Source organism: Heptranchias perlo, chromosome 34 (genome assembly GCF_035084215.1).
Source record: "Heptranchias perlo isolate sHepPer1 chromosome 34, sHepPer1.hap1, whole genome shotgun sequence".
In the NCBI taxonomy this organism is placed as follows: Eukaryota; Metazoa; Chordata; class Chondrichthyes; order Hexanchiformes; family Hexanchidae; genus Heptranchias; species Heptranchias perlo.
In genome coordinates, this window is record NC_090358.1 from 26,857,472 (window position 1) to 26,878,819 (window position 21,348).

Consider the following 21,348-nt stretch of genomic DNA (forward strand, 5'->3'; position numbering starts at 1 on the left):
CTACCCATAAGCAACAGCATGGGACATCTACTGGCAGTTTTTTTAAAAAGTTGACGTCAAAATACATAGACATTTTGGATTTCATAGCTGATACAATTTAAAGAGCCATAAGTACTGACTCGAGACTAAAAATAATCCAAAATGTCAATCCAATTTGAGTCACAAATTTCATTACAATTAATTAAAATAATCCTATCATACAGCTACCTTGAAAACACTGCCACATTTAATAAACTCCAATTAGGTTATTTTGAAACCCCATTCTGTCAAAACATTCCAGAAGACATGCAATGATAACCACAATCGTGGTTTAGTACTATGCACTGTTGATCAACTGGAGCAGATAGCAGGATCAGGAAGTAGGGGCCAACATAATTCTGATCACTCCAAAGGGATTTAAAGAAATAACAAGTTATGTAATGTTCTAATTAGACATTTTAAAAATACCACTGCTTCCCAAATGTTTAGATGGAATAAATTAAATTTATGACCAAGTCATGGGAGCAGGGAGTTGTTTCGTGATGTATGAAATGAGTTGTGTTATTACTCATCTTGTCATAACGGTATGCAACAGGGTTACATAAGGATAATTGTTGGCAACTTGACATCAAGACAGCATTTGACCGAGTGTGGAACCAAGGAATCAGGGGGAAAACTCTCCAGTGGCTAGAGTCATACCTAGCACAAACGAAGATGGTAGTGGTTGTTGGAGGCCAATCATTTCAGCCCCAGGATATTACTGCAGGAGTTCCTCAGGGCAGTGTCCTAGGCTCTACCATCTTCAGCTGCTTCATCAATAACCTTCCCTCCATCATAAGGTCAGAAATGGGGATATTCGCTGATGATTGCAGTGTTCAGTTCCATTCGCAACCCCTCAGATAATGAAGCAGTCTGTGCCCGCATGCAGCAAGACCTGGACAACATCCAGGCTTGGGCTGATAAGTGGCAAGTAACATTCACACCAGACAAGTGCCAGGCAATGACCATCTCCAACAAGAGAGTCTTACCACTTCCCCATGCCATTCAACGGCGTTACCATCGCCGAATCCCCCACCATCAACATCCTGGGGGTCACCATTGACCAGAAACTTAACTGGGCCAGCCACATAAATACTGTGGCTACAAGAGCAGGTCAGAAGCTGGGTATTCTGCAGCGAGTGACTCACCTCCTGACTCTCCAAAGCCTTTCCAGCATCTACAAGGCACAAGTCAGGAGTGTGATGGAATACTCTCCACTTGCCTGGATGAATGCAGCTCCAACAACACTCAAGAAGCTCGACACCATCCAGGACAAAGAAGCCCGCTTGATTGGCACCCTATCCACCACCCTAAACATTCACTCCCTTCACCACCGCGCACTGTGGCTGCAGTGTGAACCATCCACAGGATGCATTGCAGGAACTCGCCAAGGATTCTTCGACAGCATCTCCCAAAACCGCAACCTCTACCACCTAGAAGGACAAAGACAGCAGGCACATTGGAACACCACCACCTGCATATTCCCCTTCAAGTCACACACCATCCCAACTTGGAAATATATCGCCGTTCCTTCATCGTCGCTGGGTCAAAATCCTGGAACTCCCTTCCTAACAGCACTGTGGGAGAACCTTCAACTACACGGACTGCAGCGGTTCAAGAAGGCGGCTCACCACCACCTTCTCAATGGCAATTAGGGATGGGCAATAATTGCTGGCCTTGCCAGTGACTCCCACATCTCATGAGCAAATAAAAAAAAAACTGGAGAAACTATTAAGATTTCTCTCCATATATAATTAAATGTTTTAAAAATTAAGATCAAAGGGACTATACACACCAAAATTAACTGCAACTTACATGAGTGTTTTTTTTTAAGAACTGTAACAGCAATTCTTACTCAAAAAGTGAACTACTGCCATATTCAAAATGCAGGCAAATGAACTTTGGACGGTCATGGTCACTAAAACCACTTTCTATCAAAACAATTCTAAGACACATGGTGGATGATTACAGCATAAAGAAAGTATTCTATTATGACCTGACCACATAACTTCACAGCAATGAAGCAGCAAGTGAGGTCAGGTTATCACAGAATGTTGCATGATAGAGCAGCACATTGAGACACTCGTATGCTGTGCCATAAATCATAAAATTGGTGCTGTTTTATTTTATTGTATGTACAAAAAAACTTCCTAACTCAGGGATACAGCTCGAGACTGGACTGTTAACTTCAGAGTGTCAGTTCTCATGGCTTGTTATTATTCCAAGAGACCATTCTAACTACAGGGAATGGGTTGACGTGAATGCTGATGAACTGTACGTTATAAAATACAGTGAATTAAACTAATATTGGGGTACAAGACAACTATTTATAATTCTGCTCTTGTAAATAAATTCGATTTTTTTTTTAGCCTTTCAAATCTCTGCTTATCTGAATAGACTGGAGATATAATTATCCTACATAACATCCGGTATACACAAGAACATAAGAAATAGGAGTAGGTGTAGGCCATACGGCCCTTCGAACCTGCTCCACCATTCATTAAGATCACGGCTGATCTTCTACTTCAACTCCAACTCCACTTTCCCGTCCTATTCCCATTGCAGTTTACCATGACAGGAACAATTCATAATCTCCACGTCATGTACTCTGTGAGGCAGAAATCAAAATTATGGAGATTGCAACTATAAGGAACATAGTCCCCTTCTCGAAATGTTGGATGAGAAAACAATGCAAATCTGTAATCATTTGTGGCAAATAAAATGTGAGAAATATCATTCGCAGATCAGACAGGCTGGTTAAAGTTTTAATCAGTGCAGACTAATTAAATAGCAATGCTATTAATACAAATACAGAAAAAAATAGAAATGGCAGAGAAGAGCTTGACTCAACTTGAGAAGAAAAGCACTAATAAGTTTAAATTGCACTAACTGACACTGGAGGTGAAAAAGGAGCAATGTAGCATGGAGATGGAATAAAAGGAGCAGTGACAGCATGAGTTTACAATGGCCATGACAGTGAATGAAAGACCAGTCCAGTAGGGTCAGTCCATAATTCAGCACAAGCATAACTATTAAATCGAGCCGTATTCCAAACTTTCAGGAACGGGAAGACCGATAGTTTAAGGGCATCTGAATGCTTAGCAAGTCTATGGGTACCATGTTGGTTCTCTTCCTGCCCCAACTTTCGAGTGCCCAAAGGATCATAGAATCATAGAAGTTTACAACATGGAAACAGGCCCTTCGGCCCAACATGTCCATGTCGCCCAGTTTATACCACTAAGCTAGTCTCAATTGCCTGCACTTGGCCCATATCCCTCTATACCCATCTTACCCATGTAACTGTCCAAATGCTTTTTAAAAGACAAAATTGTACCCGCCTCGACTACTGCCTCTGGCGGGTACAATTCTTGGCCCCCTCAGTTTCCTCATCTGCATGCTACCCCTCAGTAGCATCATCTTTAGGCAAGTGTTCAGCTGCCATGGGTATAGTAATTACACCAGCCCTTCTTCTCCCCCATCTCCCTCAATTCCATGTCTGCCTCTGTGCTGTCTGACATCACTGTGAATGAGTCGAAGTTTCTTCCAACGAAACATGGGGAAGAACAAAGCCATCATTACCCCACCAACCACTGCTCCCTTCCCATTGATTTTGACACCCACCCACACCCCCCCACCACCACCCCCGTGGCCACTTGCTCAGGCAAAACCAGACCGTGAGAAGCCTTGTTGACCAGTCCATTGCAATGTTAATCGGTTAAAATCTTTATAATTCATCTGCTTTCCTTCTTCAAAGAAACTAAGCAGATAAAAGCAGGGCCTCTCTACAGCTTCTTTAGGGCTCAGAATTTTCTGGATCCCACTTAAGCAGAAATATGCCGAAATTTATTTTGGTTTCTGTGCCAATCTTGCCAACGGGAACTTGAGTCGAAATTTGCCTACACCAGGCCTACACATAAAACAAGTGCTAATGCAGCACCACCAACAGGGCACACAGTGTTAATTGTATCCATATGATTTATATTAATTAGTATTAATTGTATTCAGGTGGTGCGTATCAATTGGGAACTCTCTCGCATCCATTTATGAGAGCTTATCTAGGGTGTGGAGTGGGTAATGTGGATCTCCGGGAATAAAGGCTTGGAAGCAACTGAAGATCAGGCTCTCGTATTCTATCCTTCACCAACGAGCTATCCAGTTCACAACACACAGTGAGTGGGCTCTGTCTTCTGCTGTGGCGCCTCACTCTCAGAACCACCTGCCTTTACTGCTCATCTTCCATTATTGTGCAGAATAGGGGCATCCCCATTGGGAAGCACATTCCAGCAGTTTCGTCCTTCTGAACGTGTAGGGGCGAGGGGTGGGGCCCGGGTGTACTGAGACTGACAGCACTTTGGTTAAGCATAGTGCAGGTCTCAGTAAGAAAAATTAAACAAAACAAATCGAGAACAAAATCGTTATCAAACATCAGATAACTTCGGGCTGTGCTGCACCTTGATTTTTGGGCGTAAACCTACGAAAGTGCATTACTGGCGTAAGTGCAGTAAACTTGCACGAGTATGTAAATGAGCAGCAGCGTTTTGACGGACGTAACTTGTAAACGGCACAAACGATCGATGACAAGCGTGTACGGATGTTTCCGCGCAAAACAGGCGTGAATCAGTTATGTGTGAACTTCCTCCCAAGAATAGGCGCAACGATGCTCTCACACTGCAGCAACACTTAATAACTCCAGCTCTGGGCCCTACTCTGAATGCTGTTCAGCAAAACATAGCTCTATGAATGTGTGACTCATGTATTTTACGTAAAACTCCCTACCTGAGGTTTATGGACTGAGGCAGTATTCTGTTACCAAAGAGCATGAGAAACCTGGGCTGTTCATGCTTACTGTGACAGTTCTCAGGACTTTGTTTTATAGAATCATGGAAAGGTACAACACGGAAAGAGGCCATATGACCCATCGAGTCCGTGCCGGCTCAATGCAAGACCAATCCTGCTAGTTCCACTTCCCTGATCTATTCCCGTGGCCCTGGAAAACTTTTCCTTTCAAGTACTTATCCAGTTCCCTTATGAAAGCCATGATTGAATCTGCCTCCACCACCCCCTCTGGTGGTGCATGCCAGATCCCAACCACTCGCTGTGTAAAAAGGTTTTTCCTCATGTCACCTTTGGTTCTTTTGCCAATCGCCTTAAATCTAGCTCCTCTGGTTCTTGGCCCTTCCACCAATGGGAATAGTTTCTCTCTATCTAGACACTTCATGATTTTGAATACCTCTATCAAATCTCCTCTTAACCTTCTCTGCTCTAAGGAGAACCACACCAGCTTCTCCAGTCTATCCACGTAACTGAAGACCCTCATCCCTGGAATCATCCTAGTAAATCTTTTCTGCACCCTCTCTAAGGCCCTCTCATCTATCCTAAAGTGCGATGCCCAGAACTGGACACAATACTCCAGGTGTGGCCGAACCAGTGTTTTATAAAGGTTTATCGTGACTTCCTTGGTTTTGTACTCTATGCCTCTATTTATAAAGCCCAGGATCCCGTATGCTTTAACTGCTTTCTCAACCTGCTCTGCCACCTTCAACAATTTGTGCACATATACCCCCAGATCTCTCTGTTCCTGTACCCCTTTTAGAATTCTGCCTTCTAGTTTATATTGCCTCTCCTCATTCTTACCACCGAAATGTATCACTTTACATTTTTCTGCGTTAAATTTCACCTGCCACGTGTCCACTCATGCTACCAGCCTATCTATATCCTTTTGAAATCTATCAGTATCTTCCTCACTGTTCACTACACCTCCAAGTTTTGTGTCACCTGCGAATTTGGAAATTGTGCCCTGTACACCCAAGTCCAAGTCAATAATATATATTAAGAAAAGCAGTGGTCCCAGCACCGACCCCTGGGGAACATCACTGTACACCTCCCTCCAGTCTGAAAAACAACCGTTCACCACTATTCTCTGTCTCCTGTTACTAGCCAATTTCATATCCATGCTGCTACTGCCCCTTTTATTCCATGGACTTCAATCTTGATGACAAGCCTATTATGCAGCACTTTATCAAACACTTTTTGAAAGTCCATATATACCTAATCAACCGCATTGCCCTCATCTACCCTCTGTTACCTCATCAAAAAACTCTACCAAGTTAGTTTTACAAATGCCTTTAACAAATCCAAGCTGGCTTTCCCTAATTAATCTGCCCTGGATCTTGTTTCTAAATGCTTCCCCACCACTGAGGTTAAACTGACTGGCCTGTAGTTGATGGTTTTATCCTTACACCCTTTTTTGAACAAGGGTGTAACATTTACAATTCTCCAATCCTCTGGTACCACCCCCATATTAAAGGATGCCTCAAGAAGCTCGACACTATCCAGGACAAAGCAGCCCACTTGATTGGCACCCCATCCACCACCCCAAACATTCACTCCCTTCACCACCGGCGCAGTGTGGCTGCAGTGTGTACCATCCACAGGATGCACTGCAGCAACTTGTCAAGACTTCTTCAAAGCACCTCCCAAACCCACGATCTCCACCACCTAGAAGGACAAGGGCAGCAGGCACATGGGAACAACACCACCTGCACGTTCCCCTCCAAGTCACATACCATTCCGACTTGGAAATATATCGCCGTTCCTTCATCGTCGCTGGGTCAAAATCCTGGAATTCCCTTCCTAACAGCACTGTGGGAGAACCTTCACCACACGGACTGCAGCGGTTCAAGAAGGCGGCTCACCACCACCTTCTCAAGGGCAATTAGGGATGGGCAATAAATGCTGGCCTTGCCAGCGACGCCCACATCCCATGAACGAAAAAAAAAATTAGGGCCAGTACCTCGGTAATTTCCACCCTTACTTCCTTCAGCAAACTCGGATGCGTCCCATCTGGACTGGATTACTTGTCTACTTTATGTACAGCTAGCCTTTCTAGCACCTCCTCAATTTTTAGCCCATCCAGTTTTTCAACTACATCTTCCTTTACTGAGAGTCTGGCAGCATCATCTTCCTTGGTAAAGACAGATGCAAAGTACCTCAGGGCCCTGCCCTCTGCCTCCATGAGTAGATCTCCTTTTTGGTCCCCAATCGGACCCAACTCTCCTCTTAACACCTGTTTACATGACTATAGAAGACTTTTGGATTCCCTTTTATTTTTTGCTACCAGTCTATTTTCAGGTCTTTATTCCAAGAAATGCTTTAACTGCAGAAGACGGTCTGGTTAGAACTTTGATGAACTGTTTGTTATAAATCATAGTTGTTTTGTACTATAATTCTGCCCAATTTTGTATGTAGATTTTACTGGATGTTTGAACCTGTTGACTCTGGCCTGAGTGCAATATTTCTGCTCATCTGGATAGACGGACAATACAATGAGAAAAACCACAAACTCCAGCGTGCAGTTTGCTTTTTTTGGAATAACTGTTAAACCCTAACAGTACACACCCAGCAAGGACAAAAAGTAGGCTACTTCTAGACTGTAAGGGACGCAGTCTGTTTATTGAAAGTGTGGTCAGGCCATTGAACAAGAAATTGTGAAACAACCCAAAACCATAATGCACTACAATGTGATTTGCAGGGCATGTGATCCCCTCTGTGCAAGGTCCCAGTCTTGATTGGGATTTTTTTTTTTATTCGTTCATGGGATGTGGGCGTTGCTGGCAAGGCCGGCCATTATTGCCTATCCCTAATTGCCCTCGAGAAGGTGCAGTCATTGTGGTGAAGGTTCTTCCACAGTGCTGTTAGGAAGGGAGTTCCAGGATTTTGACCCAGCAACAACGAAGGAACGGCGATATATTTCCAAGTTGGGATGGTGTGTGACTTGGCGATATATTTCCAAGTTGGGATGGAACGTGCAGGTGGTGGTGTTCCCATGTGCCTGCTGCTCTTGTCCTTCTAGGTGGTAGAGGTCGCGGGTTTGGGAGGTGCTGTCGAAGAAGTCTTGGCGAGTTGCTGCAGTGCATCCTGTGGATGGTACACACTACAGCCACACTGCGCCGGTGGTGAAGGGTGTGAATGTTTAGGGTGGTGGATGGGGTGCCAATCAAGTGGGCTGCTTTGTCCTGGATGGTATCGAGCTTCTTGAGTGTTGTTGGAGCTGCACTCATCCAAGCAAGTGGAGAGTATTCCATCACACTCCTGACTTGTGCCTTGTAGATGGTGGAAAGGCTTTAGGGAGTCAGGAGGTGAGGCACTCACCTCAGAATACCCAGCCTCTGACCTGCTCTTGAAGCCACAGTATTTATGTGGCTGGTCCAGTTAAGTTTCTGGTCAATGGTGACCCCCAGGATGTTGATGGTGGGGGATTCGGCGATGGTAATGCCGTTGAATGTCAAGGGGAGGTGGTTCGACTCTCTCTTGTTGGAGATGGCCATTGCCTGGCACTTAGGAACATAGGAACAGGAGTAGGCCATTCAGCCCCTCGTGCCTGCTCCGCCATTTGATAAGATCATGGCTGATCTGTGATCTAACGCCACATATCCTTAATATGTGGCCCATATCCTTAATAACTTTGGTTGCCAAAAAGCTATCTATCTCAGATTTAAATTTAGCAATTGAGCTAGTATCAATTGCCGTTTGCGGAAGAGAGTTCCAAACTTCTACAACCCTTTGTGTGTAGAAATGTTTTCTAATCTCACTCCTGAAAGGTCTGGCTCTAATTTTTAGACTGTGCCCCCTACTCCTAAAATCCCCAACCAGCGGAAATAGTTTCTCTCTATCCACCCTATCTGTTCCCCTTAATATCTTATAAACTTCAATCAGATCACTCCTTAACCTTCGAAACTCGAGAGAATACAACCCCAATTTGTGTAATCTCTCCTCGTAACTTAACCCTTGAAGTCCGGGTATCATTCTAGTAAACCTACGCTGCACTCCCTCCAAGGCCAATATGTCCTTCCGAAGGTGCGGTGCCCAGAACTGCTCACAGTACTCCAGGTGCGGTCTAACCAGGGTTTTGTATAGCTGCAGCATATCTTCTGCCCCGTTGTACTCTAGTCCTCTAGATATAAAGGCCAGCATTCCATTTGCCTTCTTGATTACTTTCTGCACCTGTTCATGACACTTCAATGATCTTTGTACCTGAACCCCTAAGTCCCTTTGGACATCCACTGTTTTTAACTTTTTACCATTTAGAAAGTACTCTGTTCTATCCTTTTTTGATCCAAAGTGGATGACCTCACATTTGTCTACATTGAATTCCATTTGTCACAGTTTTGCCCATTCACCTAATCTATCAATATCGCTTTGTAATTTTATGTTTTCATCTGCACTCCTTACAATGCCACCAATCTTTGTCATCGGCAAACTTCGATATGAGACTTTCTATGCCTTCATCTAAGTCGTTAATAAATATTGTGAATAATTGAGGCCCCAAGACAGATCCCTGCAGGACTCCACTAGTCACATCCTGCCAATGTGAGTACCTTCCCATTATCCCTACTCTCTGTCGCCTTTCGCTCAGCCAACTTCCCAACCAAGTCCGTACTTTTCCCTCGATTCCATGGGCTTCTATCTTAGCCAACAGTCTCTTATGTGGGACCTTATCAAATGCCTTCTGGAAGTCCATATAAATAACATCCATTGACATTTCCCTGTCCATTACTTTAGTCACCTCTTCAAAAAATACAATCAGGTTTGTCAGGCACGACCTACCTTTCACAAATCCATGCTGGCTCTCTCTGATTAACTCAAAATTCTCGAGGTGTTCAGTCACCCTATCCTTAAATATAGACTCCAGCATTTTCCCCACAACAGATGTTAGGCTTGTCTGGCACGAATGTTACTTGCCACTTATCAGCCCAAGCCTGGATGTTGTCCAGGTCTTGCTGCATGTGGGCACGGACTGCTTCATTACCTGAGGGGTTACGAATGGAACTGAACACTGTGCAATCATCAGCAAACATCCCCATTTCTGACCTTATGATGGAGGGAAGGTCATTGATGAAGCAGCTGAAGATGGTTGGGGGCCTAGGACACTGCCCTGAGGAACTCCTGCAGCAACGTCCTGGGGCTGAGATGATTGGCCTCCAACAACCACTACCATCTTCCTTTGTGCTGGGTACGACTCCAACCACTGGAGAGTTTTCCCCCTGATCCCCATTGACTTCAATTTTACTAGGACTCCTTGATGCCATACTCAGTCAAATGCTGCCTTGATGTCAAGGGCAGTTACTCTCACCTCACCTCTGGAATTCAGCTCTTTTGTCCATGTTTGGACCAAGGCTGTAATGAGGTCTGGAGCCCAGTGGCCCTGGCGGAACCCAAACTGAGCACTGGTGAGCAGGTTATTGGTGAGTAAGTGCCGCTTGAGAGCAATGTCAACGACACCTTGCATCACTTTGCTGATGAATGAGAGTAGACTGATGGGGCGGTAACTGGCCGGATTGGATTTGTCCTGCTTTTTGTGGACAGGACATACCTGGGCAATTTTCCACATTGTCAGGTAGATGCCAGTGTTGTAGCTGTGCTGGAACAGCTTGGCTAGAGGTGCGGCTAGTTCTGGAGCACAAGTCTTCAGCACTACAGCCGGAATGTTGTCAGGGTCCATAGCCTTTGTTGTATCCAGTGCACTCAGCCGTTTCTTGATATCACGTGGAGTGAATCGAATTGGCTGAAGATTGGCTTCTGTGATGGTGGGGATATTGGGAGGAGGCCAAGATGGATCATCCACTCGGCACTTTTGGCTGAAGATGGTTGCAAACGCTTCACTCATGTGCTGGACTCTTCCATCATTGAGGATGGGGATGTTTACAGAGCCTCCTCCTCCCGTTAGTTGTTTAATTGTCCATCACCATTCACGACTGGAGAGCTTTGATCTGATGCGTTGGTTGTGGAATCGCTTAGCTCTGTCTATAGCATGTTGCTTCCACTGTTTAGCATGCATGTAGTCCTGAGTTGTAGCTTCACCAGGTTGGCACCTCATTTTTAGGTATGCCTCGTGCTGCTCCTGGCATGCTCTTCTACACTCCTCATTGAACCAGGGTTGATCCCCTGGCTTGTTGGTAATGGTAGAGTGAGGAATATGCCAGGCCATGAGGTTACAGATTGTGCTGGAATACAATTCTGCTGCTGCTGATGGCCCACAGCGCATCATGGATGCCCAGTTTTGAGCTACTAGATCTGTTCTGAATCTATCCCATTTAGCACGGTGATAGTGCCACACAACACATTGGATGGTATCCTCAGTGCGAAGATGGGACTTCATCTCCACGAGGCTTGTGCGGTGGTCACTCCTGCCAATACTGTCATGGACAGATGCATCTGCGACAGGTAGATTGGCGAGGACGAGGTCAAGTAGGTTTTTCCCTCACCACCTGCCGCAGGCCCAGTCTGGCAGCTATGTCCTTCGGGACTCGGCCAGCAGTGGTGCTACCGCGCCACTCTTGGTGATGGACATTGAAGTCCCCCACCCAGAGTACATGTAGGGGGAAGTGTTCCTTTAAGAGGAAAAGCTGGCTTTCAAGCAGTTCTCTGCAGCTGGGCAATGGGCATCATTGACAGGAGCTTAGATGCATGTCCTCTGTCCGCTCACTTGGCAACAATGATACATGGGACGAAAGGTGGCGAACCTCAAGGGGATGGGGTGGGGAAGAGGAACACGAAAAAAAATTGTATCCATTCTACAAAGTCACAAACCAAAAGCAACACAGTGTTTCTGAACACTTTCAGCATTCTTAAATAAAAGATATATCGTTTTAAAAAATGATCAAACAATCACTTGTGGGAAAGTGAATGAAGTAGCACCTGAAAAGATGCCAGTTAGATTGCAATCAGACATGCACGGTTACTATAGTGCCAGCCCCTATTTGCTATTCAATGGGTACTATTTAATTATTCACCTTTTGTTGGTCTACAGCATAGTGTAGTAAATATGCATTTTAAGTTTCATAGCATGCTCTGAGGAACAGTCAATTGAAAAGGACTGTGAAATATAGTACATTTCCACCTAGAGAAGGTATATTTTACAGTCCGCACCACTTAGCTTATGGCAGGCAACTGTCTGCACTGCGCAATTTCCCATAACCATTTCCATCACCATAGAAATCAATTACAAAGGCGCCGCTTAGGGCATATAAAGCACGCAGACTATTCTGGGCAATTCATTCGGCTCTTTGAACCTTCGTTGCTGATGGAAAGCATTTGAAATCCTCTAAAATATTCTGACATTGTAGTGGCAAAATGAATTAGACAAAAAGAATGAATCTCTATTTACTCATTTGGCACAAATTATAGTAAGAGGTAGAAGCCGGCGGTGCCGCAGGGCGAACAGTGGGAGCCAGTGGTGCCGTCTACAAACTGTCCATGTGAGTGAGTAATGGATGGCGGGAGAGGGAGGGGAAGGGGGCCAGACATACATGGAGAAATTCATCCCAGTAGATATTGTTTTAACTTAAGTCTTAACTTGAACTATTTTCTGCAGAAAAAACACATGTTGCTAACACCTTGCCTTTTCAATGTGAGCTGGTCAATTTCATCAAACACTGAACTGGGGCAGAGAAACTACTTTGCTGAAAATTTTCCAACCAGATTGGAAGAATCCCAGAGCTGGAATTAAAAGGTTTCTGAAACACACATCGTGTTCAAATTGATACAGTAAAACAACATTGGCAGAAACTGATAGGCAGATTCAATTTTCTCTGAAGCCCTCACTGATCCGATCCTCCAGTAATAGGCGCAGCAGAGTCAGATCATCAGTTTAGAAAGAAACTGGTTCATGGGGACAGAGTCTGACTGACAGGAGGGACACAATACTGTATCTTTAACACACTTGAATTTACTTTCGCTTTGTAACCTTTAATACACTCTGAATCCTCTGGAGGGTGTCTGGGACTAATGTCGGTTTTAACATCCACTGCTTATAGCGGGCGAATCGCGTCATTATAAGCAGTGCTGACTGTATTCTCAATAACCCAGTGATGCTAACCAACAAGTTTCCATAAGAAAGAAAAAAGACTTGCATTTACATTGTGCCTTTAATGACCTCAGGATGTCCCAAAGCGCTTTACAGTTAGTTAAGTACTTTTGAAGTGTAGTTACTGTTGTAATGTAGGGAAATGTGTCAGCCAATTTGTGCACAGCAAGGTCCCACAAACAACAATACGATAATGACGAGATAATCTGTTTTACTGATGATGATTGAGGGATAAATATTGGCCAGGGAGAACTCCCCTGCTCTTCTTTGAAATAGTGCCATGAGATCTTTTACGTCCACCTGAGGGAGCAGATGGGGCTTCTGTTTAACGTCTCATCCAAAAGACGGCATCTCCGACAGTGCAGTACTCCCTCAGTACTGCACTGGAATGTCAGTCTAGATTTTGTGCTCAAGTCTCTGGAGTGGGACTTGATCCCACAACCTACTGACTGAGAGGCAAGAGTGCACTACCTTAGTGCAGCCGTTTTTCTGAATGCATTTATACTGTAAGACAGGTGATTATTATGTCTACCACGTCAGAGAATTTAGTGTTTGAATGGCCGAAGCTCTATGGACAATGGAAATGGAGAAAGGGCTTGCTTCACCTCTAGGGTCGAATATTCCCATGCTCTTCTCACTGGAGTTTTACCATGCATAAACTAGAATTTGTCCAAAACTCTGCCACTCCATCCTATCCCACACTAAGTCCTGCCCCCCGTTACATTGTTCTCACGACCCTCCATTAGCTTCCCATCCCTCAACTCACTAAATTCAAAATCCTTGTGCTTACCTACGAGTCTATCCTTAACCTCGCACCTCCAACCTCTGCAAACTCTTCCAAACTCATGTGCCAGCATGTGCCATCTACACCTCAGATACTGGCCCTCTTTGTGCCCCATCTCTCTCTATCTCTCCTCCCACTCCTCCTTCAGTCACAGAGCCTTCAGCCAAAGCCCTACATTCCAAAATGGTCTCTCTATACCCCCTCCCCTATACTGTCTACCTCTCTCCTCCTCTTCAAAAACATCAAAATATACCTCTTTCATTAATGTCCCCTAATTTTTCTCCTATCAGTGCTCAGTGTCCAGTTTCACTTCTGTAAAGCACTTTGAACATTTTATTGAGTTAGAGGCGCTATATAAATGAAAGTTGTAAAGAGTATGCCAGTGACCTAGATGGAGTTGATGCCAGGAAGAGCAATGTTGAAGCTAACTATAATTGTGATTTATTTGGAATAGAGGATGGTGGGAGTCTGGAAGAGAAGGATCAAATCTGTTCGGAAATTATATTTGAAGAAATAAGAAAAATTAAGTGGCAGGCTACAGTCTCTTTGACATGAGTACAGGCAAGTATTGGGCTGGAGGCATGGGGAAACAGCACATCTGTTGGAGAAACTAGTTGCTGAGATATTCTAAATATATTTTGTATTCCACCACCATTAGGTTTTGTATCTTAGATGTATATAGTATATAAAATAAAGCTCATTACATCTCGTATTACATCCTCCACCGCTTACAGCGGGCGTGTTCATGCGAACGCAATTTGCCCACTGTATGCTGTGGCCATGTAATGATTGAATTTTTAAAAATTTCAGTCTCTCCACTTTTCTTCCGCTCCCAGCCACATTTAAAATAAAGCAATTAAATATGATGGTGCTGTTCTTATAGAAATGCAGAAAGCATTTATATTAAATTCCTTTGCATGCTTTTTTTAAACGCAGGCTTTAGCCTGGTTGCACAATATACCCCAAAGAATCACATGCACCAAATCTCACGCATTAGGAGTGATAGTCACTTTGAGCTTCTTTTCTTCTCTGTTTTTAATTACATTTGTGGAAAATATTCTTGTCTGCAGACAAGAAATGCAAGGTGGAAGCTTTTTGCCTTTTCAGCTATAGAGCGCTGAACGGGCCTGAAGTACACAGCGGTCTGGTCGGGTTCACTGCTACAGCATGTAAATGCAGCTTGAGTTTCAGCGGGCTGTGACTGCAGGTGTCTCTCATCTTTGTTACTTGTTTGTGAGCAGCAATCGCAGGAGTTCTAGAGGCTATGGGGTGAGGGTCGGACTGAAGGCAGCGGGGATACCTGAAAGGACTTAATGACAAGTAATCTCACTTTAAAGAGATGCAAACAGCTGCTTGAACTGCCCGAAATAGTCGTCGCGCTTAATACGGTTTAAGTGGCACCTTTGTAATTGACGCCGATGGTAATGGTAAATGGTTAGCGCATTTGCCTGATATAGGTGGCTGTCTGTTATAAGTGGTGAGGGTTGTAATATCCACAAAAAATACTTTAATACTACAGGTAAAGTGGATTTTTACATTAAACTGTAAATCTCTTGCGAAATGCAGAACATGTCCCCCAGCCTAATGGAGGAGTTTTTTGGGGAAAATGAAAGCAAGCCAATAGCGATGCAAACAATAATGGTTGTATCATACAATGTGTTTCCTGTCTTTGCAGACTTGATGCAACTTCAGGGAACAAACATCTTTATAACTCAAGTATAACAAATTATAATGCCCAAGAGTCATACTGTCCCCTACAGACAAGCCAACGAACAAAATATTAAGGTAAAAAGTAAATATGAGCAGTGAACAGGACTACTTTAAAAACATCAGATTTTAAGACCGCTTCAAAGCAATTACTCTGCAAAACTGTTTGGTAACATAAGCAGTTGTACGTTCAAAATGCCGATCAGTTTATAACATGCTTTCACTAATTACATTTTTTAAAAACTGGTCGGTGTTCCTCCCCCACTATTAAAGTTATTCAAGTACAAATTCCAAAGACAAAGAATTCTCCAAATTAATTTGCAGGTATACATTAAAAAGTACAGTATAGTCAATTGTCATGACAACCTGGAAGCAATGTTATGACGTTTTACTTAATCATTTTAATAGGATTTCATCGTCTTACTTTGTTTGTTCCAACAATTTTAGGAGAAACTTACAAACTTACTTTTGAGATTTAAAAAGTGTTATGCACTCAATGCTGCAGAAAGCCTAGAGGAGTATAGAAAGTGCAGGGGTGAAATTAAAAAGGAAATTAGGAAAGCAAAGAGGGGGCATGAAAAAATATTGGCAAGTAAAATCAAGGAAAACCTAAAGATGTTTTATAAATACATAAAGAGCAAGAGGATAGCTATGGAATGAGTAGGGCCTATTAGAGACCAAAAAGGTAACCTGTGTGTAGAGGTGGAAGACATGGGTATGGTTCTTAATGAATACTTTGCGGCTGTCTTTACGAAAGTGGGAGACGATGCAGACATTATAGTTAAGGAGGAGGAGTGTGAAATATTGGATGGGATAAACATAGTGAGAGGGGAAGTATTAAGTAATTTAGCATCTTTGAAAGTAGATAAATCACCAGGCCCAGATGAAATGTATCCCAGGCTGTTAAGAGAAGCAAAGGAGGAATTATCAGAAAGATGTGATTGCAATAGAGAGGCTACAGAGGAGATTTACCAGGATGTTGCCAGGACTGGAGAATTTTAGCTAAGAGGAAAGATTTGGATGGGCTGGGGTTGTTTTCTTTGGAACAGAGGAGGCTGAGGGGAGATTTAATTGAAGTATATAAAACTATGAGGGGCTTAGGTAGAGTGGATAGGAAGGACCTATTTCCCTTAGCAGAGAGGTCAATAACCAGGGGACGAAGATTTAAAGTAATTGGTAGAAGGATTAGAGGGGAGTTGAGGAGAAATTTTTTCATCGAGAGGGTGGTGGGGGTCTGGAACTCACTGCCTGAAAGGGTGGTAGAGGCAAAGACCCTCATCACATTTAAAGAGTACTTGGATATGCACTTGAGGTGCCACAACCTACAAGGCCACGGACCAAGAGCTGGAAAGTGGGATTAGGCTGGATAGCTCTGTCGGCTGGCACAGATATGATGGGCCGAATGGCCTCCTTCTGTGCAGTACATTTCCATGAATAAGTCTCTGGTGGTTATCGAAAGTGGTATTGTTTTCATGAAAAAAAACCCCAAGATTCTGCAAACCTTTTCCTGGTTATTTAAGAACATGTGACAATCTAAATTGCACGGAATAGCCTCAAACTGTGAATGATGCATGGGACTTCCAGCTTACCTCACTCCACAAACAAAAATATCTGTGCCCAAAATATTGTTATGGAAACAGTGTCTCCTGGCAAGTCCAGCAATGCAAGAGATGTACCAAATACATGATGAATGAAACCACTCTCATGTAATCACAAATAAAAGTGAACTAGATCTGTATATTTCAGCTGGTTTTAAATATAGTCTATGCACTTTAAATTCACTTTACACTATTCCAACTTGGCTACATCACAAGTGAACATACTATTTAATTACTGACACTTACTTTACATTGGTGTTGGTGCAGATAATATATTCAATTTCATCTGAATAGGGATTCTGGAAAGTAAAACTGCTTGTCCTTATCCATAACCACTCCCTGCTTTTTGTTCGGAAGCGGTACATCACTGACAGGACCTGCCCTTTCAATTTCACAACCTTGGGAAATAAACGGAAAATAATGATTTGATATATGCAGTTTATTCTAAGATTAATAAACATGAAACTAATGCATGATTTATAATACAGATTTACGACCGGATGAGCTGGATTGTGCACGTGACCTGAAACAGTGCGGTTATTATTGCCGTTTTCAGTCCCAATCACTTTTCAGCTTTCTTTTCAGGCACGTAGGTCTAAAAAGACCAGCAGTTATCAGATGTTAAGTTCTTTATTTGTAAGTCAAAGTGTTCAACTATGGACCATTTGGGAATGTAGCACTTTCTAATCAGCAGTAGTGAGGGTTGTTAATAAGTTAAGCCCCACGTTCACTCACCACTTTACGGCACTAGCAGCAGGTAATCCAAGTGTGGCTAACGAAAAATTGCAGTGTCATGTAATAGAAATCACAAAGTGAGTCAGTAGCAGACCTCATCTTCAAGAATAACCTCTTGAGGAAAGGAGTGATCTTCACTATGGGAAGGCACTCGTCTCCACCACAAAAAGAAATGCCAGGAAACAGGCTTGCAAGCAGTTATCACTAGTGCATTGACCAATTGAAGGAATCACCAGAGGGGAAAAAACATTCAATTGTTTCAAGAAAACAGGTAAACAAAAGATGGTGTTCAGCATGTCTCCCAGGACAGAACCAACCTTGGAAGAGGGCCCCAACAACTGAAAGTGCTACAGTCCAACATTATGGCCACAAGAATCTGGAGGGTGATACAAGCAGGCTGAGCACAGACAGGCCGCCTCCAATAGTAGTTGGAAAACTTCATCAAATATTGCTTGTTTCATCTGTAACATTAACTCTCTTTCAGCACCTACACAAGCAATAATTTAAACTGTGAAATAAAACCTGTGTGATACCTGACAATATACACACTTTATCACTCCAAAGATGAACCCAAACCAACTGGAGTACAGAGGGCGAGGAGATTTGATCGAGGTATTCAAAATCATGAAGGGCCTAGACAGAATAGATAGAGAGAAACTGTTCCCATTGGCGGAAGGGTCAAGAACCAGAGGACATAGATATAAGGTGATTGGCAAAAGAATCAAAGGTGATATGAGGAAAAACTTTTTTACACAGCGAGTGGTTAGGATCTGGAATGCACTGCCCAAGGGGGAGGTGGAGGCAGATTCAATCGTGGCCTTCAAAAGGGAACTGGATAAGTACTTGAAAGGAAAACATTTGCAGGGCCAAAGGGATAGGGCGTGGGAGTGGGACTAGTTGGATTGCTCTTGCATAGAGCCGGCACAGACTCGATGGGCCGAATGGCCTCCTTCTGTGCTGTAACCTTTCTATGATTCTACTGCAGCAGAATCCCAATACACATCCACCATAATGGTACCAGTCATAGGAATATAGGAACAGGAGTAGGCTATTTAGCCCCTCATGCCTGTTCCGCCAGTCAATGAGATCATGGCTGATCTGTGACCTAACTCCATTTGCCCGCCTTAACCAAAAGTATTAAGACATATGGGCTAACAAAAATCTACTAATCTCAGATTTAAAATTAATAATTGAGCTAGCACCAACTGCCGTTTGCAGGAGTTCCAAACTTCTACCACCCTTTGTGTGTAGTAGTGTTTCCTAACTTCACTCCTGAAAGTCCTGGCTCTAATTTTTAGGCATTTTAAATATCTATGTACATGGACCCCTAAGTCTCTTTGGACCTCCACTGTTTCGAGCTTTTCACCATTTAGAAAGTACACTGATCTATCCTTTCTAGGTCCAAAGTGGATGACCTCTCACTTGCTTACATTAAAACCCATTTGCCACAGTTTTGCCCATTCACTTAATCTATTAAAATCTCTCTGTAATTTTGTGCTTCCATCTATACTGCTTACAATGCTGCCTAGCTTTGTGTCATCGGCAAACTTGGATATATGGCTCTCGTCATCTAAGTCATTAATAAATACAGTGATTAGTTGAGGCCCCAACACAGGTCCCTGTGGGACAACACTAGTCACATCCTGCCAATTTGAGTACCTGTCCATTATCTCTACTCTCTGTCTCCTGCTGCTCAGCCAATTTCCCAACCAAGTCAATAATTTGCCCTCAATTCTATGAGCTTCAACTTTACTTAACAGTCTCTTATGAGGGATTTTATAGGACAGATAATAAAGTTAAGTCCATACATTAGTAAATCAACAGAATATGCATTCAGTGAGCAAGGAGCAGCACATCACTGATTCAGGGTGAATTGGAAAGAAATCACACACATCCTAAACCCAAGGAGGTCAGTGCGTCTGCCTTCAAAGTGAGTGTTGCAGTACCAGAAATCTATGCAAGTCATAGCCATCATGCAAGCAATGGATGAAAAGATGGATAGACTAATCTTAAAAATAAATGTACAACAACAACTTGCATTTATATAGCGCCTTTAACGTAGTAAAACATTCCAAGACACTTCACATCAGCGTTATCAAACAAAAAATTGACATCGAGCCACGTAAAGACATTAGGACAGTGGGGGCTCAAGAACTTTGGGCCTAGGCAGCCGAAGGCACAACCACCAATGGTGGGGCGATGGAAATTGGGGATGCGCAAGTGGCCAGAATTGGAGTAGTGCAGAGATTTTGGAGGATTGTAGGGCTGGAAGAGATAAGAGATAGGGAGGGGCAAGGCCATGGAGGGATTTGAACACAAGGTTAAAATTTTAAATTTGAGTTGTTACCAGAGCGAGAGCCAATGTAGGTCAGCGAGCACAGGGGTGATAGGTGAATGGGACTTGGTGCGAATTAGGATCTCAGCATATACTCCAAATTACTTATGTCTGGCACTGGAACAACAAATGATTTAATCACATTCTACCATGGAAGGAATGTCAACAGTCACAGTGTCTACATTAGCAATCTTGTGATTCAGGAACTACACAACATGGAGCGATGCTTCAAAATAATGCGTTCTGTTAAACAATGACCCCTGCAATTAGGGTTGATAATCAATGGTTGCAGTCAATCATGAGGGAATCGTCTGTGACTTATAATATCTGTTTGTGCTTCAAACAGATTCTAATATCAGTAGGCTAAGTAAAGAGCAAGGTGATAGAATCATAGAATGGCTACAGCACAGGAGGCCATTCGGCCCATTGACCACGCTTTGCTGACAAACCTATTATGTGGCACTTTTGAAAGTCCATATACACAATATTAACCCTCTCTGTTACTGGAACAAAAAAACGCAATCAATTTAGTTAAACACAATTTGCCTTTAACAAAGCTGTGCTAGCTTTCTTTTATTAATCCACTTGTCCAAGTGACTATCAATTTTGTCCCGGATTATCATTTCCAAAAGTTTCCTCACCACCGAGGTTAAACTGACTGACCTGTAGTTGCCGGGTTGAAAGATGTTGAAACTTAGGTCAATAGTCTAATCCTAATGTCAGAAAACCCTAAACACATATCTTTGCAAGTCCCAGTTGAAAGCAATGAATCCACCATGATGACAGTTCGAAGCACCAGAGCTCTGATTCTCCATCAGGGATACCCACTAATCCTTCAAGCATGTTTCAAACCAGAATCCCCAGTTGGATAAGCCACCTTCCATCAAAGGTATTGCTATCAGAAAGATAGCTCAGAGGACTCCTCTACAGGTACATAACCACAAGGTGAGAAGTGAAGTCGAAGGTTGACAGGAAAGAACACGAAATACACTTATTCTACGAACACAATACATTGATTTAATTTCCATCTTTGTCTTTGTTCCCTCTATGACATGCATTTTCCATTGGCATAGAGGAAACAGTAGATTCAGGTGCTGCGAATGCATGCTATTGTGACAGGTAAAGGTAAGCTGCCAATGACAAGAGATTTATTTAATCCTGAAATTATTGTATGTAAATGTAATCTTTCACGTGGGTGTAAGACTGGTATAACAGGTCGGTTCGTAACCCAGCATCAACCAGACTGGTGTCAAAATTCTGTTTCATGCCTTAATACAGATTTCCTTATTTGAACGAATAATTAAAA

At 43.2% G+C, this 21,348-nt stretch overlaps 1 protein-coding gene across 3 annotated transcripts in view; it reads right to left on the minus strand.

Annotated features, from left to right (window-relative positions):
- arnt2 (aryl-hydrocarbon receptor nuclear translocator 2) overlaps window positions 1-21,348 on the minus strand; it is a 316,675-nt gene that overhangs the window by 111,171 nt on the left and 184,156 nt on the right. For all 3 annotated transcript variants that reach the window (XM_067971628.1, XM_067971629.1, XM_067971630.1), the window contains one exon: window positions 17,219-17,370. In XM_067971628.1, coding sequence (XP_067827729.1) covers window positions 17,219-17,370 — 152 coding nt within the window. The remainder of the gene's footprint in view (window positions 1-17,218; window positions 17,371-21,348) is intronic.